Source organism: Melozone crissalis, unplaced genomic scaffold (assembly GCF_028551555.1).
Source record: "Melozone crissalis strain CALT ecotype California unplaced genomic scaffold, PUWL_Pcris_2 ptg000026l_1, whole genome shotgun sequence".
Lineage (NCBI taxonomy): Eukaryota > Metazoa > Chordata > Aves > Passeriformes > Passerellidae > Melozone > Melozone crissalis.
The window spans coordinates 926980-952128 of NW_026535804.1; the positions used below are offsets into that span (position 1 = coordinate 926980).

General features: G+C 62.1%; 1 protein-coding gene across 1 annotated transcript in view; it reads left to right on the plus strand.

Annotated features, from left to right (window-relative positions):
- Positions 1-10502: 10502 nt before the first annotated feature.
- The window catches only part of PIK3R6 (phosphoinositide-3-kinase regulatory subunit 6), a 258611-nt gene continuing 243964 nt past the window's right edge, over positions 10503-25149 (plus strand). The window contains exons 1-19 of the mRNA XM_054278961.1: positions 10503-10675; positions 12529-12612; positions 12938-13029; positions 13346-13414; positions 13837-13969; positions 14797-14866; positions 15237-15420; positions 16102-16243; positions 16521-16607; positions 17157-17577; positions 18181-18313; positions 18474-18590; positions 19237-19338; positions 20647-20737; positions 21404-21474; positions 21935-22025; positions 22444-22514; positions 22918-23030; positions 23613-24538. Coding sequence (XP_054134936.1) covers positions 10663-10675; positions 12529-12612; positions 12938-13029; positions 13346-13414; positions 13837-13969; positions 14797-14866; positions 15237-15420; positions 16102-16243; positions 16521-16607; positions 17157-17577; positions 18181-18313; positions 18474-18590; positions 19237-19338; positions 20647-20737; positions 21404-21474; positions 21935-22025; positions 22444-22514; positions 22918-23030; positions 23613-23769 — 2241 coding nt within the window. The 5' untranslated portion in view covers positions 10503-10662 and the 3' untranslated portion in view covers positions 23770-24538. The remainder of the gene's footprint in view (positions 10676-12528; positions 12613-12937; positions 13030-13345; positions 13415-13836; positions 13970-14796; positions 14867-15236; positions 15421-16101; positions 16244-16520; positions 16608-17156; positions 17578-18180; positions 18314-18473; positions 18591-19236; positions 19339-20646; positions 20738-21403; positions 21475-21934; positions 22026-22443; positions 22515-22917; positions 23031-23612; positions 24539-25149) is intronic.

Genomic DNA, 25149 nt, shown 5'->3' on the forward strand with positions numbered 1-25149 from the left:
CATATTTTTATCCCCTTAATATGATTTTGTTCAAGACAAAAAAAAAAAAAAAAAAAGAGAGAGAGAGAGAGAAAAGTATTGGTGATGAGTCAGTTTAGAGAAATGGAAAAGGCAGCTTTAATGCCACCATGCTGCCAGCTTGGCTTTCCCTCTCCCCAGATCCCCTCACCTTCTATATTTGCTGGAGCTGGACTAGGAATAGAACTGGGCTGAAGGCCAGGGTAGAAAATAGAGCCACAGCATGAGAAGTGTTTGGTTTGTGACCTGTTCCTTGCAAAATGTATGGAAATCCCCTGGGGCTGGGATTGGGACTGGCATTTGGGCTGGGGTTTGGGATGGGGTTGGGGCTGGGATTGGGACTGGCATTTGGGCTGGGGTTTGGGATGGGGATAGGGTTGGGATGGGGCTGGAGCTGGAGGAATAGCCCTGGCCCCGCTGGCCCTGCTTGCTGCCCCCCTGGCACTGCCCCAGCTGCTCTGGGCACCCTGTGCCAGGGCCTGCCCACCCTGCCAGGGAACAATTCCCAATATCCCATCCATCCCTGCCCTGTGGCAGTGGGAGCCATTCCCTGTGTCCTGTCCCTCCATCCCCTGTCCCCAGTCCCTCTGCAGCTCTCCTGGAGCCCCTTCACGCCCTGGCAGGGGCTCTGAGCTCTCCCTGGAGCCTTCTCCTCTCCAGCTGAGCACCCCCAGCTCTCCCAGCCTGCTCCAGAGGGGCTCCAGCCCTCGGGGTATCTGGAGATCCCTTCAGGAGACAGTTTTTCCATAGGAGGAAGATTCCAGCTGCTTCACAACCTCCCTGCACCCCCCACACACACTGAACTGACCAGGTAGGGCTCAAAATACCTGTAAACCCCAGAGCCCAGCCCACAGGGACAAAGGGCTGCTTTGTCCCTCAACTGCCACACAAGAGGTTCTTTCTCTGCTTCACTTTGGTCCTTCCCTTTTTTTCCCTAGTCCTCTGACTGAGGGCTTTGTGTGAGCAGGGTCACACCTGGCCCTTCCTCTCTCTGTGGCCGGGAGCTGATGTTATCTGGGGGAATTTGGCAGTTCCCTGTGCTGCTCTGAGGGTTTCTGCCTGCTGTGTTTTGGTGTTTAACGACATCAGAAAATGTGGGGAACCAAGCTCTTGGTGCCCCTTCCATGGGCTGCCACGAGGATGGGGCCCTACAGCAGGAGGAGGGTTCAGGGTGCTGTGACAGATGGAAAAGGCAGGAGGGGAAGGGGTCCCAGCAGGACCCTTCAGTGCAATGGATTTTTGGGTTTGGTTCCCAAATTTGGTGGCAATGAGCAGGTGCTGGGCGTGTGCTGTGGGCAGTGTCTGAGGAGCTCTCTGGCCTCCCCATTCTCTGTGCAGGAGACAGAGCCCAGTTCTGGGGTCAAATAGGGGATGGTGAAGGTTTGGGGCCTGCAGTGCCCAGCGGGGAGGGGAGGAGTGCAGACCTCTGGGGGCAAGTGAGGGATGCAGCAAAGCCGGAGCTCAGCCCTTCCTCCTGTCCTGTGCCAAGTGTGGGGCCAGCCCAGCCCTGCCCTGCCCTGCCCGAGCCTCTTCCCTCTGGAATTTGCATGGAAAACAGGGGACAGAGAGGCAGCTCCTGAGCCTCTTCCCTCTGGAATTTGAATAGAAAACAGGGGACAGAGAGGCAGCTCCTGAGCCTCTTCCCTCTGGAATTTGCATGGAAAACAGGGGAGAGCAGGAGCTCCTGCCCGTGCCACAGCTCCTGTATGCTGGGAAACTCCTGCTGTGGAGGGACAGACAGAAGCGGCATCAGGACATGGGGACAGGCACAGGACAGCGCTCCACTGACCCCTGGGCTCTTGAAGGTGCTAATTGTGACCCTGGAAGGGACACACAGAGTCCCGTGTATGACCCCAGGAGGGACAGACAGCATCTGTGTTTCACAGTGGCAGGGACAGACAGTGTCCCGTGTGTGATGTGACCCAGGCAGGGACAAACAGCATCCCGCGTGTGCCCGGGCCGTGCCCGCCTGCCCGAGGGCCCCGTGTCCGTGCCCCTGGTGCACGGCAGCGCCAGGAAGGAGCGCAGGGCAGGGGAACGAGGATGTTCCCACCGCTGCTGCCGCTCCCGGAGCTTTCCTGCCCGCCCTTGGGCAGCTCAGGGCGGGGCTGGGGAAGGGATGCAGGGTTTGGCACCAGCGCAGCGAGAGGAGCTGGCCCTCCCTGCCTCCTGCTGCCTTTCTGCCTGCTCAGGAAGGAAGGAGGTTATTTTTAAACCTGGCCCCAGGTATGGAGCGGTACCTAAGGCTTTCCTCGTGCAAACGGTATGGGAAGTGAGGCAGCGTCAGCTGCGGCTCCCACGCTCGCTCCAGAAACATTTTATTACCCAAACCATTCCTCCAGCAAAGCTGGGTACCTCAGACCCTGCTGTAGGTACAGCTGGGGGCTCATCCCGCCCTGCCGTGTGCCCTGCCATGTCTACACAGCCCTGCCGTGTCCCCGCAGCCCTGCCGTGTCCCGTGTGCCAGCCCGGGGCTGTGCCAGCCTGCAAACAGGTCCCGCTGTGCAGGCAGTGCCAGGGCACCGCTGGAGCCCCGGCCCTGAGCAGCCTCACCTGGGCCCGGGGCTCAGCCCTGCTCTGCTGCCCCTGAGTCCCATTGGGGTGACAATGACGCCGTGCCGGGCACAGACCCGCTCCAGGCTCGGTCAGGACAGTCAGGCTGCTCCGAGAGCGCATTCCAACCCTGCCCAGGCTGTGGCCCGAGCTGGCAGCGGGCTCTGAGCAAAAGCAGATGTGGGAGATGCTGCGGGCGGGAGGCGCTGCCAGGGGCACAAACACCGTGCCTGGAACGGGGAGTCCTTGGAGGGACTGCCGGTGTCCCGGGGCGACGCTGTTTGTTGGGATCTGTGGGTATCCAGGCTCCCCCTGCCTCCCTGGGCGGCAGCAGCGCCGGGACTGTCCCTGTCTGGCACGGCTGGCAGCACAGCGGGGACTATGCCAGGCCCGGGGCCGCTGCCAGGGACGGTGCCAGGCCCGGGTCCGCTGCCAGGGGCGGTGCCAGGGGCGGTGCCAGGCCCGGGGCGGCTGCCAGGGGCGGTGCCAGGCTCTCAGACTCATCCCCGGGCAGCCCCACGTGCTGTGAGCGGACCGCGCCCAGGGCAGGGCTGAGCCCCGCTCGCTGCTGCCGCCCGCCCGGGGAGCGCCGGGGCAGCGAGGGGCGCTCGGGGACAGCTCCGTCACCGCGGCAGCGCTCCGCCAAAGAGGAAGTTGTCTCGAAATAACTCCGCGCTTCCCCCCCGGCCCCGCACGCTTTGAAGCGGCTGCCGAGCCCGGGAGCCGCCGGGGCTCCGCCGCCCCCCGCGCCCCTGCCCGATGTCCCCTGCGGGACCCCGCTGTGCCCCCGGAGCTGGATTGAGGGGGGGCTGCGGCTCCCTGCGCCCCCCGAGCCCGGCCTGAGCAAGGTGAGAGCCCCGGAGGGAGGGAGCGGTGCCCCGGGGAACACTGGGGCTCAGCCTCGGCCGTGCCCCGCTGCGCTCGGGGCTGCTCCGGCACTGCCGAGGGCTCTGTCTGGGACTGGCACCAGCGCTGGGTGTTTGGGGATTGGAACTGAGCGCTGAGTGTTTGGGGACTGGCACCAGCACTGGATGTCTGGGACTGGTACTGAGTGCTGGGTGCCTGGGACTGGCACCAAGCGCTGGATGTTTGTCTGGGAACTGGGACCCAGCGCTGGATGTTTGGGGACTGGCACCAGAACTGCGTTCTTGGGACTGGCACCAAGCGCTGGATGCCAGGGCTGCCAGACCTGGAGGGCACGGCTGGGGCAGAGCCGTTCGTTTTCTCGGGAAGGACGAGGGGAGGCAGCCGCGGTGCGGCGGGAGATGAGGGCGGTGCTGCTGGAGGAACAGGGGTGCCAGCTGCCCTGCCAGCCGGGGGCATCCTGCTGGGCACTGGAGCCTGGCCCGGGCAGGAGCGCGGGGTCTTTGCTGCCCCTGGCCCGGAGCGGGCACTGGGCGGGTTTGGTTTGGGGTCGCTGCTCCGGCCCCGGGACAGCCCCGCACGGCCTGGCCCGGCTCGGCCTGGCTGGGTGAGTGAGTGAATGAGTGAGTGTGTGTGTGTGTGTGTGTGTGTGTGTGTGAGTGAGTGTGTGAGTGTGTGTGTGTGAGTGTGTGTGTGTGTGAGTGTGTATGTGTGAGTGAGCGTGTGTGTGTGAGTGTGTGAGTGTGTGTGTGAGTGAGTGTGTGTGAGTGTGTGAGTGCGTGTGTGTGAGAGTGTGTGTGTGCGTGTGTGTGTGTGAGTGAGTGTCTGTGTGAGTGTGTGTGTGTCTGTGTGAGCTCCACCCCATGCCGGGGGCTGCTGCGGCGCCAGCCCGCGCTGCTCAGCTTTGTTCTGCTCTGCTGTAAGGGACAGTCCCCTGCCCAGTGCCACCCCCGGGCTCCCTGTGCCCACTGCCCGTGCCCGGGGCTGTGCTGGCTGTGTTGGCACGGCTGCCCGGGGGTGATGCCCGTGCTGGCACTGGCTGTGTGCGCAGTCCCGTGGCTGCCCTGGCCTCGGCCCGGCGCCTGGGCTGTCCCCGGGGGCCGAGCAGCGGTGACAGGGCAATAAAGAGCGATGGCAGCGGCGATAACGAGCACAGAGCGCGGCCCCGGCCAGAAAGGAAACAAAAATCTGCGGGCTCGGGCCGAGCTGCGAACAAACGCACGTGAGCCAAGTCTGCGGCGCGCAGGGCTCTGTGCTCTGCCGAGTGCACCCTCGGCATCCCCGCGCTGCTCAGAGCCAGATCCCGCGGCCAGCCACCTGCTCGGGATGCTGCTCCTTTCCACAGGAGCTGTGCAAGCAGAGAGATGCTGCGGGGTCTGTGCTGGGCCGGGGGTGATTGAGGGGCCGGGGATGATTGAGGGGCGGGGAGCTGCTCCAGGATCTGTTCTGAGCCAGGTGTGATTGAGGGGCAGGGTACTGTGGTTCTTCAGGACAGGCTGGAGTTGAAAGCAGAGGGGGCTGTTGGTGCCCGTGCCCTGTAATTAAATCCCCTTTTTGACCTCGTTATCCTGGTGCAACCCTAAACCCTCATCCCTTCCTTGCTAAGGGTTTCTCTGTGCCCTCCCTGCCCGCAGCTGTCACATCCCTCTGTGTCCCCAGGGTGCCAGGTCAGCCCCCCCAGGCCGGGCACACGGGGCTGGGTGCCATGGACAGCATGCTGGAGTCACTCTGGTCACCCCAGGCCGTTCCTCTGTACCCTCCCAGGTCACCTCCACCGTGGCCACCTGAGGGCAGCTGCCAGCAGGGGCTGGGGAATGGAGAGGGCAGTGCTGTGACCCTGCACGGAGCGGGGCACTGGGACCCTGCGCAGAGAGTGTGACAGGGCAGGGCTGTCCCAGGGCTGGTGTCAGCCCTGTCCAAAGGAGGGAATGCCCAGGGAATGACTCTGAGGCAGGCTGGGATCAGCTGCGCCACCCACAGCCCCTCCCAGCCCGGGAAAGCAGCCTGGCCCCTCTCAGGTGGGCCGCGATTGGTACCCTGAGCCCTCCCTGCCTTTAATTCCCCCTCAGGTGCTTGCTGGGCTGTTTGTGAGCACAGTCCTGGCAGTGGCTCTCAGATCACACCTATTTTTTCCCTGTGATTGTTTTTCCAAAGCCGACTCCGGGGATGGAAAGAGATGCTAAATCTAAAAAGCTGCTGTTTCCGGAAAACTCTTTCCTTTCCTTGGGAAGAATGAAATGTGACGTTGGCAAGGAAGTCTCCAAACAGCCGCTGGTGTCCAGGAAGCTGCTGGACTTGCACAGCTCCAGCAAAGGCTGGGGGCCATGCAGAGCCATGGCTGGTGAGCACTCACTGCAGGGCCAGTGCACTGCAGTTTCATCCCTGAGCTGGCCCCAGGATCCATCCGTGCTCCCCCCTGCACGGGCAGGACCCCCTGGCAGGGCTGAGCCTTCCCCCAGCAGCCAGCAGGCAAATGGAGCCCTAAGGAGGTGCTGGAAAGCCGAGTCTGGGCTCCAGATTCTCCTCCTTGGCAGTGAGAGCCCGAGGGAGAGCATCTGCTTCCATCTCCGAGCTGGTGGGAGCAGGGCTGCAGTTAAATCTGGCAATGAGAGCAGCAGGGGCTCAGGCTGGGCCCCAGTGCCCCACGTGGCACTGCCAGCTCTCCTGCAGCTCTGTCCACTCCAGCAGCGAGACCAAGGGGGCCAGGAAGGGGCCAGGGCATCTTTCTATGGGGCTTGGGTTTCGTAGCCAAAGTTTTGCCCAGAAGCAGAACATGCTGCACAGACAGGCTTTGAGAGGAGGGGACAAATGGGACATCTGCCTCTGCTGGGGTCCCCTGCAGCTCCAGGGCTGAGGGTGTGAGGGATGTAAGGGGTTAAGGGATCAAGGATGCTGCTGGAGCCGTTTCTCAGCGTTCAGGAGCTGCCAGCTGCAGTTTGGTGCAGCTCAGAGGATGCGATGTCAGATCCCCAGGGCGGCTTGGGGGACACGGCCCTTCAGCTGCCACATCCCCCTCCTGATCCCATCCCATCCCCATTCCCATCCCCATCCCCATCCCCATTCCCATCCCCATCCCCATCCTCATGCCATCCCATCCCCATCCCCATCCCCATCCCATCCCATCCCATCCCTATCCTCATCCCCATCCCATCACATCCCATCCCCATCCCCATCCCATCCCATCCCTATCCTCATGCCATCCCATCCCCATCCTCATCCCCATCCTCATCCCCATCCCATCCCATCCCATCCCATCCCCATCCCATCCCCATCCCCATCCCATCCCATCCCATCCCATCCCATCCCATCCCATCCCATCCCTCCCCACCCCGCTCCAGCCGTGCCGGTTCCCGGAGCCATCCCGGGCTGGGCGGTACCGGGGCCGTGCCAGGCTGTGCCGCCGCTCTCAGAGCCAGCCTCGCCCGCAGGAGCGCGGGAGGGCGGCACGGGGGACGGGCCGGGGCTGTCCCAGCCCAGCTGCCGTGCCGCGACGCCACCGAGCCCACGCGGGTCCGGTCGGATCGGGCTGAGCGCTGCCCGCCGCCCCCGCGGGACGCTCCGGAGCTGGAGTCGCTGCCGATGGTACCGGTGCGATCCCCCCGGCTGGGGCCGGGGCGGTGGGCAGGGCTGAGGTGGGCTCAGAAGGGGCTGAGGTGCCCTGGGAGGGGGCTGAGCTGGGCTAGGAGAGGGCTGAGGCGGGGTGGCAGAGCCGCTCTGTGCCCGTGCGAGGCGGGGCTTTCTCTGTCACTGCCCCTGCGCTGCCAAACAGCCCCAGGATAAAGCTCAGCGTGCCCGGGCGGTGAGTTGGTAACTAAACACGGGCTGCGGGAGGCGTGGGGAGGCGCCTTTGGAGCGGATAAATAGAACGGGACAGAGCTCGGGGTGCGCTCCGCGTCCTGCTGGGGCTGCGCTGGCCCTGGGCAGGCGGGGAGGGCGACAGGGACCAGCCCGGCTCCAGGTACGGCATTTGGGGTGTGCCGGGAGCGGGGACAGGATCCCGGACGTGCTGGAGCTTCCCAGGGCAGCCTCGTTTGCTGCCAGCCCAGCTCCCAGCACCCAGGGGTTTGGGGTTGGGTTTTCTTCCGTGGCTTCAGCTATTTCTGCTTCTCTTCAGCTATTTCTGTGCCTCTCTATTTCTGTGTTTCACCTGGCCGGGGGTGGTTGGGGTTTAGTGATTTCCGAGTGTTGATGGTGACACAGAGAAAGAGGTTTTTGGGAGCCAGCGCACATTTCCAGGGGGCAGCCTGAGTCACCACGTGGGGCTGGAGTGGCTCCCCTGCATGGACAGGTCCCCATCCCTCAGGGGGGGTTTCAGTCCCACCCCGAGGGCTCCCCAAGGCTGAGCTCCAGCCCCTGCCATGGTTGGAGATGTCCCTTAGGGGGACAGGGCTGTGCTCTCCTGCAGGGATGAGCCCAGGGCTGGGTGGACGGGGATCCTCCTCCCTGCAGGACACAGAGCATGACCCCGTGGGGACAGTGACCTGCTGGCTGTCCCTGTTGCTGCCCAGGACTCCGCAGAAACGCCCAAAGGCCACCAGGGCGATGTTTGAGCTGTGGAACTCACCTGGTGACAGCGCCTTTGGTGCTCGTGATCAGCCCAAGAGAAGGGAGAGAGAGCTGGGGGTGTCCCCAGCCCTGGGGTGGTGTCCCCACCATTCAGGGTGGTGTCTCATGTCTCAGTGTTCCCCCCTGCCCATAAGGATTAGGGAAGGGACAGCCCTGGAGGAGGTGACAATTTCCTTGTGCGCTCCTGGGCCCGGTAAATGGGATCCCTGCTTGGGAGGAAGGAGCCTCAGTGGGACGAGCAGGGGGAGGATGGAGAGGTGAGAGGAGGCAGAGGCTGAAGGATCCCACAATGGGACAGAGCTTCACCTGGGATTGGCTGGGCTGAGGTGGAGCTCTGGTACAAACTGCTCTGACCCTGGGCCCCCAGGCTGCTGCCCTGCAGAGGAGAGGCTGAGGAGGCTTTGTGGGGTGCTCAGTACCCTGTGCTCAGCCAGGTCAGTTTGGAACAGGAGAGTTCCCTTTAACCCTGCAATTCCCTTTAATTCATGAATTTATCTGCCAGGATCCAAGGAGAGCTGCACTTTCACTGCCATGTCCTGCATTTTTAAGACTAGAGCCAGGTGTTCCCCAAAACTGCCCCAAACTCTTAGGGGAGGTGGCTTTGGGGTAATTTGGGATTTTTGTCCCACGAATCTCAGGATTATTGAGGCCTGAAAGCAGAATTGAAACTCTTCTTCTTCTTGCCCTTCCTTTTTCATTTTTTTTCCCTGCAAAAGGAATAAAATCCAGCTGATGCCATGGGTATTTTAAGAATTGCAGGGAGGAAGCAGAGATTTGCAGCTCTGCAGAGAAGTGGGATGAATGCAGAGAAGGCTCCGGTCTTGCTGAGCTGGCAGACAGCAGAACACCCGGGGATGGATGAGTTGTGCCTCATGCCTGCTGCAGGGGATGAGGGGAATGAGGGGACAGAGGGCACAGAGCCCTCCTGGTGTGGGCCAGGGAACCTTCCCAGCCTTCCTGGAGCAGGGAGGGGCTCCAGGGAAAGGGGCTGAGTCCAGCAGGGGCTGGGACCAGCTCAGGGTCCATGCCCAGAATTGGGGACAGCTCCCATTCCTGGGGTCAGAGATGCTCTCAGGAGGGCTGAGGCACACAGAGAGGCTGCCTGGAGGGGAGCTCAGGTGCCCAGAGCCCTTCGTGTGGGCTGGCATCATCCCTGCTGCCCTTCTGGGTCTGCAATGGGCACAGCAGGGCTGAGGGGCTGTGCCCCCACCCTGGGGAGCGCAGCAGGCAGAGAACATCCAGGGAAAAGGGGGAATTTCTGCTAGTTTGGGTTCCTGTGCTGGTCAGGAACATCCGCATGAAAAGGGGAATTTCTGCTCCTTTGGGTTCTTCTGCTGGTCAGAAACGTTCCCAGGGAAAAGGGGAATTTCTGCTTGTTTGGGTTCCTGTGCTGGTCAGAAACATCCCCATGAAAGGGGCAATTTCTGCTCGTTCGTGTTCCTGTGCTGGTCAGAAACATTCACAGGGAAAAGGGGAAATTTCTGCTCGTTTGGATTCCTGTGCTGGTCAGGAACATTCCCAGGGAAAAGAGGGAATTTCTGCTCCTTTGGGTTCCTGTGTTGGTCAGGAACATCCCCATGAAACGGGGGAATTTCTGCTTGTTTGGGTTCCTGTGCAGGTCCTGGCCAGGGAGAAGCAGTGGCTGGAGCTGGCCGGACCCTGCCTGACCCCAGAGTTCCTCAGAGCCTGTTCCTGTTGTGTCCTCTCCTCCTCCCCTCCCACAACTCCTGCCTGTCCCCCGGACAGTGTGACTGGTTCTGAGCCTGCTGGGGACCTGTTTGATCTCTTTTTGTTGGATTTTCCCGGGACACCCAAGCACTGGGAGCAAGCCGTGCACTGAGGGCTCAGCCTCAGCTGCTCTCTGCTGCCGGGGAGCAGAAGGAGCCCTTTGGGGCAGGCAGGTGAAGCGGGGAGCGGCGTTTCTCGGGCTCACGTTGCTCTTGGCTAAATTTGGAAGCTGTGGGAGGCCGGCAGCGCCCGCCCCCGCAGCGCCAGGAGGATGCGGATGTGGGGAGCCACCGACACCTTGGGCCGCACTCAGCGAGCGGCTGCTTCCTCCGGCAGCGCCCAGAGCAGCCGGCCCGGGCCGGGGGGCTCCGGGCTCCGGGGGTGTCCGTGCTCCGGGGAGCGCCGAGCTCCGGGGGTCTCCGAGCTCCAGGGGTCTCACAGCTCCGAGGGTCTCACAGCTCCAGGGGTCTCACAGCTCCGGGGTCTCCGAGCTCCGGAGGTCTCACAGCTCCGGGGGTCTCACAGCTCCGGGGGTCTCACAGCTCTGGGGGGCTCTGAGTTCCGGGGGGCTCCGAGCTCCGGGGGGCTCCGAGCTCCGGGGGTCTCACAGCTCCGGGGAGCGCCGTGCTCACCCAGCAGCTCCAGCCCCGGGACTGGCAGTGCCAGCAGCCCCGAGCTGGGCATTCTCCCCCAAACACCGCCCGTGCTCCCCTCGGGCTCTGTCCTGGTCCCACGGGGTCCCATGGGGTCCCAGGGTGTCCCAGGGGTTTCCACGGGGTCCCAGGGGGTCCCGGCCCCTTCGTGCTCCCCCGGCTCACCCTGAGCCCGCTCTGCACCCACCTGAGCCCGCTGTTCCCGTTCCCTGCAGGGCCATGCCCCAGCGCCGTGAGCGGCCCCGCGCTGGTGCCCCAGGAGCTGCAGCCCGGCCCGGCCATGGACAGCTCAGGTGCGTGATGCTGAGCCCCGTGCGGGGAGGGGGAGCTGGGGAATCCCCCTCAGCCACCCCTTACACCCCTGCCCTCTGTTCAAACACCGGGTGCTGCCCAAGGTGCTGCCGGGTGCTGCTGGAAGGTGGGAAATGAGCACAGAGCAGTGCAGGGGCACTCACAGCTGACAAAACATTTGAGTTTTAAAGTAGTTCATTTAATAGTAGTATATTTTATTTTAATTTTTTATTTGATAGTAGTAATTTTTTATTTTATAGTGGTATATTTTATTATGATTTTTATTTTATATTTTATAGTAGTATATTTTATTATAATATATTTTTTATTTTATAGCAGTAGATTTTATTATTTTTATTTTATAGTATTATATTTTACTATTATTATTCTTTTTTATTTTATAGTAATATATGTTATTATAATTTATTTTTTATTTTATAGTAGTAAATTTTAAAATTATTATTATTATTTAATTTTATAGTAGTATATTTTAGGGTTTTTTATTTTATAGTAGTATATTTTATTTTTTATTTTATAGTACTATTCTGTGTGTGTGTGTGTGTGTGTGTGTTTATTCCAGTCCATTCCCCCCATGTTTCATTTTCACGCTGTTTCAGAGGTGCTGTTGATCTCTCAGGGTCAATGCTGAAAGGTTTTATTCCATTTCCAAGCCCCTGCTCTTTGTTGCTGGGTTTATTTTTCGCTGTTTTTAGATCAAAGTGCCTCTTGTTTGTGCTGGGTCGGACTCTTTGCTGTGCCCCGTGAGGGACCCTCGGCGCTGGGGCTGCTTTGATGAGCAGGAGAAGCCAGGGCTGAGAGCGAAGCTCAGGAAAAGCCTCCCCTGGTTACAAACACTCACAAAGGAAAAGAGCAGCACATTTCAAACAGCCCTTTGAGGCGGAATTCCCAAACCAATAAACAGGAGAGGGACATGGGGAGCTTCCCAAAATCCCTGAGGGGAAACCAAGGGTGAGGAAAGAGCAGTTTCTGAGACATTTCTCCAATAACACCTCCTAAACGAGAGTCCTGGGGGTGTTTTTGTGCCGTGGCAGGGATGGGGCTCCCTGTGCACACACAGACCTCAGCAGGGCAGCACTGCTGGCCCTGAGCCTGGGTCTGTTCTGCAACACAGCCCCAAAGTCATTCCCAGGCTCTGCTGCTGGAAAGGCAGCAGAGCCTGCATCCAAAGGGGCATTTCTGAACAGTTCACACTTATCTGTGAGCCAAAAGTGAGATTATGGCCAAATGTTTAACTCTCTCTGCTTCAAAAGATGGCTGAGGGATCTAACAGAGAGCCTGCAAGAATTTGAGGCATCAAGTTCAGCACAGCCAGCCCAGCTGGGAGCGGCAGGCTGGGCCTGTGCTTGCTCACAGAAAGGGATGAAGAAATCAGTTATTTCATTAACCACATCCACGAGGCAATGATATCACGTTTAAGGTGATATAATGAAGAGAAAGTTCAGCTTTTTATCCTCTGCACACCTGTAAAGAGGAGCAGGCTGCCAGGAGAAGCTCTGGAAGGCAGGGGGTGAGACAGGCTGGAGTGAGACAGGCAGGCAGAACCTCCCAGGTTGGATGGCACTTCTGGAGTTCTGTGTCACTCTGTGTCACTCTGGGTCACTCTGTGTCAGTCTATGTCACTCTGTGGCACCTCCCGACCCGCTCCAGCAGCCCTGGGCACAGCTCTGCAGTTTCCATCACAGCTCTGAGGGCTCGGAGGGCTCTGATGCTGTGGGGAGGGCTCTGTCCGGGCTCTGTCCGGGCTCTGTCTGGGCTGTCCCCGGGCTCTGTCTGGGCTGTCCCCCCCCCACCCCCGGGGGTGCTGTCCCTGCTCAGGTGTCGCTGTCCCTTGCAGAGCTGGAGTCGGACATCCTGCGGCGGGTGCGGGCGCTGCTGCGGGAGCTGGACGGGCACCACCCGTCCTGCCAGAGCGACCGAGGTGAGCACTGCCCCTGCCCGGGCACAGCGGGCACCGCCTGCCCCAGCCCCGCCTGCCCCGGCCCCGCTCCTGCCCCAGCCCCGCCTGCCCCAGCCCCGCTCCTGCCCCGGCCCCGCTCCTGCCCCGGCCCCGCCTGCCCCGGCCCCGCTCCTGCCCCGGCCCCGCTCCTGCCCCGGCCCCGCTCCTCCCTTCTTCCCTGACAGCGGGACACGGCAGCTCCGCTCATTCTTCATCAGCTGCATCCGTGCCCCAGCAGTGTCTGTCACCCTGTGTCACCCTGTGTGACCGTCACCCCTGCAGCCCCACCCCGTCTGTCCCCCCTCAGGAATGCTGCGCTGGACCCTGCACAAGAGAATGGACCAGAACCCCAGAACCAGCTGTGTCCTGGTCAGCATCCTGGTGAAGGAGCTGGAGAGGGTGAGTGCCACCCCAGGAGGGGACAGTGCCACCCCGGGGAGGGGACAGTGCCACCCCAGGAGGGGACAGCCACCGCGGGGAGGGGACAGTGCCACCTCGAGAGGTGACAGTGCCACCCTAGAGAGGGGACAGTGCCACCCCAGGGAGGGGACAGTGCCACCCCGGGGAGGGGACAGTGCCACCCTACAGAGGGGACAGTGCCACCCCAGGGAGGGGACGGTGCCACCCCAGAGAGCCTGGCCCACGCTGGGGGCTCTGGGGCTGCTGTGCCCAGCGCAGTGAGCTGACTGTGCCCACCCTGCCTCTGCTCCCACAGGCAGAGCGAGGGGACCTGCGGCACTACATCATCCCCCTGCTGCACACGCTGATGTACACCTTGATCCAGGTGAGGGAACAGCCTGGGGCAGCACCCGGGGACAGCAGGGCACAGGAGAGGCCACCTGGAGCCACTCAGAGCCAGCAGAGCCCTGGGACGGCCCTGGGCGGGCTCAGCTGGGCATCTCCCGTGTCCCTGTGGCACAGGGAGGGCACTCCCATGTCCCTGTGGCACACGGAGTGCCAGACTCTGCCTTTCAGTGCCTGCAGGAAGCCACAACCTGGAAAAGCAAATGTGTGCCCAGGCTCCAGTGGGCATTGCTGGAGGCTCCCAAACCCCTGCAGGGCCTGATTCTGCCCCACATTTTGCATTTAAATCCAGAGTGAATGCTGTGCAGTGAGTTTGGTGCCCTCCCAGCCCGGGGGCTGTACTGGGGCAGATTCAGGGGTCACTGCCTGTCGCCTCCCTGTCACCTCCCTGTGCCCCTGCAGGCTCCCTGCATCCCTGACGAGCTCTGTGCCAGGGTTTATGACTTCTGCAAGAGGCTGCTGACCCTGCCCAAGCCCTTCTGCACCATCGGGCTGGACTATGCCAGCAGGCTGCAGCTGGAGAGGGCAGCCCCAGGTAAGGGGGGCTGGCAGGGCTGATCAGCTCTAAAGCAGCCCCGTGGGCACTGAGGTGTCACTGGGGCTGCAGGGAACACCTGGCTTCTTTTTTCTCTGTGTTCTTTTGCTCTGCTCTCATTAAAGATCCTCCAGTTCAGGTTTTCTTTTATAGGAGCCTTTCAAACAATCCTTTAGAGCAGAGCAGGGTGCAGACACCCTGTGAGGGGCAGGGGAAGCAGGACAAACCTGCTGGGGAGTTTTGATGTCCTTCTGGGGAGCCTCAGCCCCCCCCAGCAGCCCCAGCTCTCCTCCCCAGCACTGCTTTGGCTCCAAAGGGCACCTTTGTGTCCCCTGAGCTTGGGTGCAGGGGTGGCTCAGGGTGCACAAGGGGAATCTCCAGCAGGGCTCCCCTGGGGCAGCACGGGGATCCCAGGGGGATTGTCCCTGAGCCAGGGCAGGGATGGAGCCTCAGCCAGGGCAGGGCAGGGCCTCTCTCCTAATCCAGAATCCCCTGGTGCTCCTCACATGTCCCCAGACACCGTCCCCACGTGGCCCTGGGGACAGAGCTCTCCCTCCTGCCTGCATCTCCGCTGCTTCTAATGCCCCAAACAAAGGAAGGGAAACACAGGAAATCACCCGGAACACACGGGGGTTTCTTTTTCGGGAGCCTGGGCTATCTTTGTCCCGGGCTGTTTTTATCTCTGGCCCAGCTCTTGGCTGTTTGAGCTGAGCTCAGCGGGTGTTCCCCGCCTTGGCAGAGCCTCCTCAGGCTGCGGAGCCGGGAGCAGCCCGGGCTGGCTGCCCCAAGGCTGTGCTGCTCCTACCGAGTGTGTCTGTGCTTCGCAGGGACCCTGTACCAAAGGATGGTCATCTCCGAGCAGAGCCTGCACAGCGCCGCCTTCCCCTGCCAGGAGAGGTGAGTGCTGCCCTGGGGTGGGCTGTGCCCCTTCCCCTGCCTGGAGAGGTGAGTGCTGCCCCTTGGAAGGGGCTGTGCTGTCATTTCGGGGTCTCTCAGGGAACCCCGTCCTTTCCCAGCACTCTTGGTTGGAACAGCCACCCTGGGGCTGAGCCTTGTGGCCTTGGGGACACTGGGATTGCATCAGGGGGACACATTCTGCTGTGTCCCGATTATTCTGGGAGGCAGGGAGCTGCCCTCGGGGGGCACACAGGGTGGAGAAGGGGAACAGCAACAATGGAAAAAGTGAGATGTGAGATGTGAGATGGGAGCTGCTCCTGCCAGCCTGGGGTCTCTGATGTGAGGCTGCATCTCCCCCTTTCCCGCGCAGGATTTTCATCTTTGCTGACCCTGAGCTGCTGCCCGAAGCCATCTGCAGGGCTCTGGCCGTGGACACCGAGGCTGCCCAGGTGTCGCAGAGCCCGCGGGGCTGCATGAGCTGCGTGGTCACCCACGCCCTGCAGGCGGCCCTGGGGGACACCTGCGACACCCCCGGCCTCCGGGCCCGCCTCCAGGTACTGCAGCAGCTCCTCCTCCCCTGCTCCCCTGCTCCTGCTCTGCACACTCTGGAGATGCAAAAGGTGTTTTGGCAAGTGGAGAAACCCCCAGCTCCCCAGTGCTGGTGGCAGCCCCAGAGCTGAGCTCAGACACCCTTCGGATGGAAAGCAGCAGAGCCAGAGGTGGAACCTTCAGTCTCAGTGCTGGTTTTGCCCAGCAAGGCTGAGACAGAGACTCTGTCAGCTCCTCTGGGAGCCCTGGGCACTGCAGGAACATCTCAGGGGAAAGGTTTCAGTCAATCTTCTGCAAACCCTCCTGGAAGGAGCTGTGGGGCTGCAGTGGCACCAAAGTCTGCCTCAGAAACTGCAGGGGCTCTCAGCAATTTCCCCTCCAAGGTCACCTCCGTGTGCCTGCTGTCCCCATGTCCCGAGGGTCACCCAGGTGCCAGCACTGCTGAGGATGCCCCAGGTGCCCTTCAGCTGCCAAGCTGCGCCCAAAGGAGCTGTGAGCAGCCAGCACAGCCAGCGTCTCTGCTGGGGACAGGAGGACATTGGTGTCCCCAAGAATCACTTTCTGCAGGACTTGTTCTCCCTGCAGGGATCACTCTCTGCAGGACCCGTTTGCTCTCCCTGTCCCTCCCGCTGCCCTGGCCGAGGACCATTCCTGTTTCCAGGCGCTCACAGCCCCTGTCCCCACAGGCCCTGCCCCCGGGGGACCTGGAGCACTGGTTCCAGCAGGTGGTGGCGGCCGTGGAGGGCAGCGAGGGGGGCTCAGAGCGGGGCCAGCACACGGCGCGGCTGGAGAGGATCTACCACGGCCTTATGGGCTCCTCTCCTGCAGGTGAGCCCAGGCAGATATTCCCAAGGGACAGGGAGCCCTGGTGTCCCCTGTGTCCCTGTGTCACTCCTGCCCGTGGCCCAGTTTCCATTTCTCCCTCCCAGCATTGCTGCAGACACTCAGTGATGGCTCTGTGAGAGCAGGGGCCCTCTAGTCTCACATCTGGCCTCACCCCAGGAGCTCTGGGCTGCGAGAGCCCCAGGGCTGCCCCAGCCAGTGCTCAGCACTGGGGCTCGTGCTCCTGTGTGGGGAAATGCCCCAAGCATCCTTGTTTTCCCAGGGAATGATCCCCAGGAAGGGCTGCAGGGCACTCCTCTGCCCAGCCCCAACATCAGCTTCCACCTGTGGACAGAGGATGAGCAGCTCTGTGAGTGCCCCGGGGGTGCAGGGGGTGTCTGAGCCTGGGGGTCCTGTCCCAGAGGGGTCACTGAGCCCTGACCCTTGGGCAGGGAGTTTGGGCACCACTGTGCCGGAGCCAGGCTCGTGGAGATGGGTCTGACTGCCCCTGGCCTCCTTCTGGGTGAGGAGGAGGGGGAAGGAGCTGAGGCTGCTGCAGGAGGTGCCAAGAGCACCTGTGGGTGCCCCTGGCAGTGCTCAGAGCGCCTGTGGGTGCCCCTGGCAGTGCCCAAGGCCAGGCTGGATGGAGCTGTGAGCAGCCTGCTCTGGTGGAAGGGGTCCCTGTCATGGCAAGGTTGGGAATGAGGATGATCCCCAAGGTCCCCTCCAACCCGAACCAGTCTGGGGTTCTGGGGCTGGAGCAGCACCAAGATTTCCCAATGGGAGGTGGGGCTGAGGACTGGCTGCCCTCGGAGCCCTCTGCTCTGCGGGTTCTCTGAGGGGAGGGAAGCTGTGCCCCTCTGTGCCCCTCTGTGCCCCCCTGTGCCCCTGTCCCCGCTCAGGCTCCCCGTGCCCGCAGGGAAGGAGCTGGTGCTGTTCCTGCGGCCGCTGTCGCAGAGCTGCGAGCCCGAGTGCCCGGGGCAGGAGCCGGAGCCCCTGGAGATGCCGGACCCGCTGCCGGGCTGCGGCTGCTGCGGCCAGAGCCGCTTCTCGGTGCTGTCCACGGACAGCGGCATCGAGCGGGACCTGCCCGCGCCGGAGGAGCCGTGCGAGCGCTCCCGGCTGCACAGGAAGGGCGGCATCAAGAAGAAGCCGTCCCCGCTGGACAGCGTGGCCCTGCTGCAGGCCGGCGGCGGGAAGGCCCCCGGGAAGCCCCCCGGGAGGGCGGGGGTGCCCCCCGAGCCCGCGGCCCCGCTGCAGAGGCTGCACACCGCCCGCGTGGTGCTGCTGGGCGACGATCGCGTCCTGGGCCGCCTGGCACAAGCCTTCCTCTCGCTCAGGTACTGCGGGCTCGGGGGGACGGCAGCGCAGCGGGGCTTTGGGCTGTGGGAGCAGCCGGGGGGCTGGGGCTGAGGGCGGGCTGGGGCTGGGGCTGGGGCTGGGGCTGTGGGAGCAGCCGGGGGGCTGGGGGCGGGCTGGGCCTGGGGCTCGGCGGTGCCCGGGGCAGGCTCTGATCCCGTGTGCGGCTCCCAAACGCACCCGGCTGGCACCGGCGGCTCTCGGGGCCCAGGTGATGCACACAGCGTGTCCTCCCCTCTGTCCGGGGGCTGGGTTAAACAAGAAACAAACGAGACAAGGTGTTTTTCTGTGCCAAGGGAAAAATCCCACCGAGAAGCTGTTTCCCAGCTGGCTGTCCCCGGCTGGGGTGGGTGACCGTGTGGGCAGCCTGGGAGCAGAGCTGGGTGCACAGGGACACCAGGCCCTGATAAAAACTCCTCCCCATCACCTCCCTTTGCTTGATCTGGGAGCCCAGGGCACATCCCGGGAAAGGAGGCAGCGAGGGGCACAGGTGGCAGAGCAGCCACCGTGTCCTGGCACTGCCCAGCCGTGCCCGGGTGCCCCCTTCTGCCCCCGCCCTCGGGACATCTCCGTTCGCGTTTCAGGAAGCGAGAAGCCCGCAGAGTGTTCCTGACGCCCCGGCTGGACCTGCAGTTCTACCACATCCCCGTGGTGCCGGGGCAGCCCCAGCCCTCGGCGGCTGTGAGTGCCGGGGGAGAGCAGGGATCGGGAATTCCTGTCTGTCCGGGGATGGGATCGGGAATTCCTGTCTGTCCGGGGATGGGGAGAGCAGGGATCGGGAATTCCTGTCTGTCGGGGGATGGAATTGGGAATTCCTGTCTGTCCGCGGTCCCAGGCTGTGGCTGTGAGCTGTGGCTGTGAGCTGCATTTCCCCCAGGAACACACTGACCCTGAGGAGCTGTGTGAGGTGGCCGGGTACCTGGGCAGGGCTGACCCCTGGTACGAGAGCAACATCAACACCCTGGGCCACATGATCCCCAAGCTGGCCACCATGGTAGGAGGAAAACCTTCCCACGTCCTGAAAACACCTGCAGCCCCTGGGGAGGGCTCTGTGCCCTGCAGGGCTCTCCATCCCCAGGGAGATTAACCCTGCAAACCCTGAGGAGGGCTCTGTGCCCTGCAGGCCTCTCCATCCCCAGAGAGATTTCCTCTCCAAACCCTCCCCAGGCCCTGCGGGGCTCTCCATCCCCAGATATTTTCCAAACCCTCCCCAGGCCCTGCAGGGCTCTCCATCCCCAGACATTTCCCTTCCAGACCCTCCCCAGGCCCTGCAGGGCTCTTCGCCCCAGGCAGAGATTTCCCCTCCAAACCCTCCCCAGGAGGTGCCCGTGTCTGACACTGCCCCAGCCCACAAAAGCCATTTGCTGTGGTGGGGTTTTTTGATCAGAGGACAGGAAATGGCAGATTTCAAGAAAGAAACCTTGTGCTGAAATCCCCCCAGCTGTCATTTCCTGGCAGTTTGAGACACCTCTGCCAGCCCACACAGAAAGGGCTGCGAGGGGGGCGCAGCTCCCACTCCCTGTGAGTGGCAGGGCCAGAGGACAGCTCATCCCTCCCTCGGTGCCCAGGAGGGTGTGAGGCCTCGTGGCAGGGTTTCTGAGAAGTGGCAGGGCTGAGCCAGCCTGTGGTTTGTCCCCCAGCCCAGCAGGGCCCTGGTGACCGACCCGTTCCTCACCGACGTCATCGCCTACTACGCCCGCATGGGCACGCAGCCCGTCTGCTTCCAGGTGCACTCTGTCAAGGTGGGTGGCACAGCTGGCACGGGCCAGCCTCCAGCAGCCCTGCAGGGGCTGGCAGAGCTGGGCAGAGCCAGAGGGGGCTCCCAGCAGATCCCAGCCTGGGTCCCCATTCCCCAGCCCGTGACCCTGGAGCTCAGCTCAGCTGATCCCAGATTGATCCCCATTCCCCAGCCCATGATCCTGGAGCTCAGCTCAGCTGATCCCAGCCTGATCCCTGTTCCCCAGCCCGTGACCCTGGAGCTCAGCTGAGCCAGTGCCCCTGGCAGGGCCATTTGGGGATCTCAGCCCAGCAAAGGGAGCCTTGAAATCCCCCCCAGGGCTCGGGGTGCTCAGGAGCCCAGTTCCTGCTGCTCTGAATGCTGGCAGGGAGCAGGGCTCTGCTGTGCCAGCACCCCCTGTACCTGCAGGGGCTTTGCAGGGCTTCCTGCGGCACCCTTTGATGGATTTCCTGCACTCTGCACTCTGATAGCACTCTGAGGTGCTATCAGAGCAAGGGCTGGCATTTGATAGGAGAGCAAAGTGCTAAATTTGAGCATACAACATTAACCCTTCCCTCCCTGCTCCTCTGGCAGCCCCTCCAAAGCTCAGGCACAGAGCTCCTTTTATCTGCTCACTGTGGCACCTATTGCAGAGTGGCTGGGACGGGATCTCCAGGACCTGCTCTGCACATCCTGCCCACTTCAGGCCCGTGAAAGGGAAATAATCCCCAGGGTTTGGGTGAGCTGGCACTGAGGTTGGGTCAGAGAGGAACAGCGTCCCCTGAAGCTCAGCAGCGGCTCAGCCTGGCCTGGGCAATGGGAGTGACTCATCTCCGAGGGCACAGTGACATCCAGTGGCAGGGGACACTGCCCGTGGCTGGGCTGGCCAGGTCCCCGTGCCTCTGGCAAGGCTCCCCACCCTCCTGGAGCTCAGGAAATGGAGCCAGGGCAGCTCCTCACCCCACAGGGACCCTGAGAGCCAGGGTCAGCTCCCAGCCCCCTGGGGCTGCTCTGGAGAGGCTGTCCAGGGTACAAGCCTCGTGTGACACCTCAGGGTGACAGAGGAGATGTCGCCAGGGGTGTTCCTGTCAGGGCTGTGTCTCTCAGGGCTGTTCCTGTCAGGGATGTGTCCCTCAGGGCTGTTCCTGTAAGGGATGTGGAGGAACATCCCTGAGATGTTCGTGAGCATCCTCTCAGGGCTGTTGCTCCCAGGGATGTTACTCCCAGAGCTCCTCTCAGGGCTGTTCCTCTCAGGGCTGTACCTCCCAGGGCTGTTCCTGTCAGGGATGTTCCTCCTAGGAGTGTGTCTCTCAGGGCTGTCCCTCTCTTCCAGGTGCTGTTCCAGGACCCAGCCCAGGAGCCAGCTGAGGACGTGTTCCTGACGGAGCTGCTGACCCAGGTGCAGGACAGCCCCTCCCACAGAGGTGTGTGTGTCCCACCAGCCCGGACAGGGCTCCTGCCATGCCCAGGGCCCCCCTCAGCCCGCAGAGCTCCAGGCTCTGGGCAGCGCTCCTTGTTCCTGGCCAGGCCTCCCTGACCACCTCCACCAGGAGATCAGGCTGATGTGAGCCCTGGTGGCCGCTGGCTCCTGGCCCAGCCAGGGTTTGCAGTCTGAGCCTCTGGTCGGCTCCAGGGCACTCAGGAGCGGGACCTGAGCCCTGATTCAGTTGAGGAAACAAGCTGGGATTCACAGCCAGATGTTTTCCTGTTAGAAACCCAGCTCCTCCAGCTGCCAGGGATGGAGCAGGAGTCCTTGGAGGCTGTGGCAGCAGTGCCACACTGAGTTCCAGCAGTGCCATCCAGCCCCTCTGTCAGTGCCCAATCCAGGGGATGTTTGTCACCCAGCCCCTGTCAGTGCACTCTGGTGCCCAATCCAGGGGATGTTTGTCACTGAGGCTGGCACAGAGCCTGCAGTGAGCCTGTCCCACTGGCACAGAGCCCCAGCCGCCAAGACAGGGACAGAAGGGACAGAGTGTGACAGGAGGCCATGGTGAGACACTGAGGGGCTCAGCCCAATGGGGATCCCTCTCTGCTGAGCACAGACAGGTGAGAGGAGGGAGATCCAACCCCACCTGGTTCCCTCCTGGCAGAGCTGAGCACGACCAAGAGGAAAAGCACCCTGGATGGGCCTGGCATGGACCTCACAGTGACCTGCAGGAGGGTGAGTGGGGCCCCTGCACCCCCAATCTCTGCCCCAGCAGGGCACACATCTCCTAAAAGGGCACTGACCCTCCCTCCTTCCTCTGGAACTGCTGTCAGGCAAGGACAGGGGGCTGTGCTGGACCTGTGAGCTCCCCTGTGCTTGTGACAGGCTGTGCCCAGCCCTGCCGGGGCACTGCCAGGGCATTGATTGCCAGGGCACTGATTGCCAGGGCACTGCCAGGGCACTGCCAGGGCATTGCCAGAGCACTGCCAGGGCATTGTCAGGACATTGCCAGGGCACTGCCAGGGCATTGATTGCCAGAGCAGTGATTGCCAGGGCATGGATGGCCAGGGCACTGCCAGGGCATTGATTGTCAGGGCATTGCCAGGGCACTGATTGCCAGGGCACTGCCAGGGCACTGCCAGGGCATTGTCAGGACTTTGTCAGGGCACTGCCAGGGCTCTCCCCTTGCCCGCAGGTCGTGCTCAGTGGGCGGCAGAAGGAGCTGGCGCTGTCCCTGCGCTCCACGGGCCTGCTGATGAAAGCCATCCCTGCAGAGGAGGCTGCAGGTGGGTTCTTCCTCCTTCCTGGGGTTCCTGGTGCTCAGGGCAGTGAATCTGCCCATGGCCCTTGGTGCCAGCTGTGTCTGGGCTCTGGGGTGGAACCAGTGACAGGAATATTGCTGTCCCCACGGTCTGGTTGGGGTTTTCTCAGGAATGACGTGTCTGAGGCTCAGACAGGATTCCAGCATCTTCCCTCTGCTCCAGTCTTCCTCTTCCAGCTGCCCCTTAGCACTGGGCCAGCTTTCCACCCCGAGCATGATCCCACACAATTCCCATGTCCTTGGAGCCTGCTGCAGTCCTGTGTGTCCATAGTGCACCCAAATGTGGGGCAGGGCCCCCAGAGCTGAGCTGAGGCTGTGCCCTGGCCCCAGAGCTGAGCTGAGGCTGTGCCCTGGCCTCAGCCCAACCTCTGCTTCTGTCCCAGGCCAGGGCTGCCTCACTGTGACCATCACTGAAATCATCAGGACCAGCAACTTGGCAGGACGCTCGTTCTCAGTGAGTACCTGTGGGATCCTCAGGGTCAGACTCCCCTCAACAGCAGGGAAAGGGGCAACCCTGTGGGGAGGAGAGGGCTTTGGGGCCACCCTGCAATTGTATTCTGTGGAAAAGTCTGGATGTTTAAGCCAAAACTCCAGACACCCTGGGTGCCATCTCTGCTGGTCAGTGCCATCCCTGCTGGTCACTCTCATCCCTGCTGGTCACTGCTATCCCTGCTGGTCACTGCTATCCCTGCTGGTCAGGGCCAGGTTCTGAATCCAGACAAAGGATTCTCTCTGTGTCACATCTGAGGTTAAAAAAGAAAACCAGAGCAATGGCATTGTCTGTCCCTGTCACCACAGCACGCAGCCCAGGGAGGGCAGGGACACCCTCACAGGCTGTCCCTGCTGTCCCCATGCAGGCTGTGGCACACAGGTTCAGAACTCGCAGCATCAAGGTCAGGAGCCCAGAGCAGAGACCCTTCACTGTGCGGCTGGACAAGGACAGCAGGAGAACCTACAGGGACGTGATCGGGTGAGAATCCTGGCTCTGAACATCTCCTGCCTCCCCTCGGACAGGGAGCCCTGGTCCTCACCCCTGACAAAGCCCCATTCCTTCTCCAGGGACAGCAGGGACGCAGGGGCTCTCCTACATTTGTATTTTGGGAGGTGGTGTGAGAAATAATGTGTCCTTTACACAAAAGGTGCTGTCGTTGAGGCAGGAGAAAAGCAGGCACCGCCAGGGCCAAGCAGAGCTCAGATCTCCTGAGCTATGAATGTATCAGGATGCTGATGCTCTCTGCACTGCCTGCATCCCCCGGGGCTCTCCAGCAGGGGCAGGGGGGCAGAGCACCCAGCCCTGCGGCCATGGCTGGGCTGATGGGCCTGGGGAGCTGCAGGGACACGGGATGTGCTCAGGGTTCAGGGCCCAGCCAACACAAACTGTGAATGCCTGAGTCTCACTGAGCTCGGGGTGTGTCAGACACTGGCACCCAGCAGCCCATCTCTGCAGTCAGCCCCAGCTGCAGAGAGCACAAATGCAGCTGTGGCTGGCAGGGGCAGAGCTGGGCTTTGCTCACAGATCCCATCACAGGAAATGTGCTCTGTGCCCTTCCAGCCTGGAGGTGTCTCCCTGCCTCGAGCCCAGCTACTGCCTGCAGAAGACGAGGACCACGAAATGCAGCCCTGAGGAAACAGAGGACGTGGGGCTGGTGAAATACCTGCCCAAGTCTCTGCTGCTGCCCATCAACACTTTCGCAGGAGTCATCCCCTGAAGGGGACAGGAAGAGGTGCTGTGGGTTACGATGTGGGGCCAGCACAGAGCACACGGGGAGAGAAAACTCTGAAAGCCACCAGTGGGGACTCTACATGGCAATGGTGGGGAGAGCAGAGGTGGATGGGCTCAGAGGGCACAGCCCTGCCCTGTGACATATGTGACAATTGCTGACAACCCCTGCCAAGGGCACAGCCCTGCTGGTGACAGTGTGACAGTGTGACAATGGCCCCATGCCCCTGCCAAGAGCACAGCCCTGCCCTGTGACAGTGTGGCACTGGCCCCATGCCTCTGCCAAAGGAACAACCTTGCCCTGTGACATGTGTGACCATGCCAAGGGCACAGCCATGCCACAGGACTGAGCTTTTCACCTTTTGCATAGGTCAGGGAAAAGCTTTGAGCTCTCCATTCAGGAAGAACAAGGCAGATCCGTGGGAGGTGGTGTTGCCTGTCCTGGGGAGCCCAGGGCAGCTGGCAGCAGCAATGTTCCCTTTGGAGATGTCTCACAGCCCAGCAGGGCTCAGGTTTTCACCTCACAAGCTCTGTGCCAGACTGGGGCATCAAACATTGTGCCTCGATGGAAGCTGAGGAGCAGCAGGAGCTCTCGGGCACCTCAGGAAACCTCTGCACGAGCAGCTGCTGTTTTTGGGATCGTGTGAGCTTTAAGGGGTGACCCCTCTGCACCCCTCTGCCTCCTCAGGGCTTCCCTGTGGGGTTTGCACACACAGAGAAAAGGCTCAGAAAGCCAAAAGGCTTGGAGCTAGGCTGGGGTCAGAATTTGTTCTGTATAGCTGTAATTTATGTAGATGGATGATAAATTATTTGTATAGGTGTCATGGATGACTTAAACCGGAGGGTGCAATCCTTTTAGTGCCAATTGAAAGAAATAAGGACAAACCCCAGCTGAAGCTGCCGTTGGTGGTTGTTGTGTGTTTGCACATGGCTGGGATGCACATGGCTCCTGTGGCTCCCATCCGTGTCCCCCGCGCCCCGGCGGGCGGGGAGAAGGGCGAGCCCCGGGCAGGGCCCCTCCGAGCCCAGCGGAACCGCGGCCGCCGCTCCCCGGCCTGTGCGGGGCCCCGGGGCCGGATGAGCGCTGTGGCCGCTCCAGCCCGAGCATCCCGGGACCTGCGGGAGGGGACGCGCCGGGACACCCCCGTGCCAGTACCGGGACATCCTCGTGCCGGTCCTGGGCCATCCCCGTGCTGATACCGGGCCATCCCTGTGCCAGTACGGGGCCATTCCCTGTCAGTACCGGGCTGTTCCCGTATCAGTCCTGGGCCGCTCCTGTACCGGTGCTGGGCCATTCCCGTGTCGGTTCCAGACCATTCCCGTGCTGTTCCCGGGCCGTTCCCGTGCTGGTCCCGGGCCGTTCCCGTTC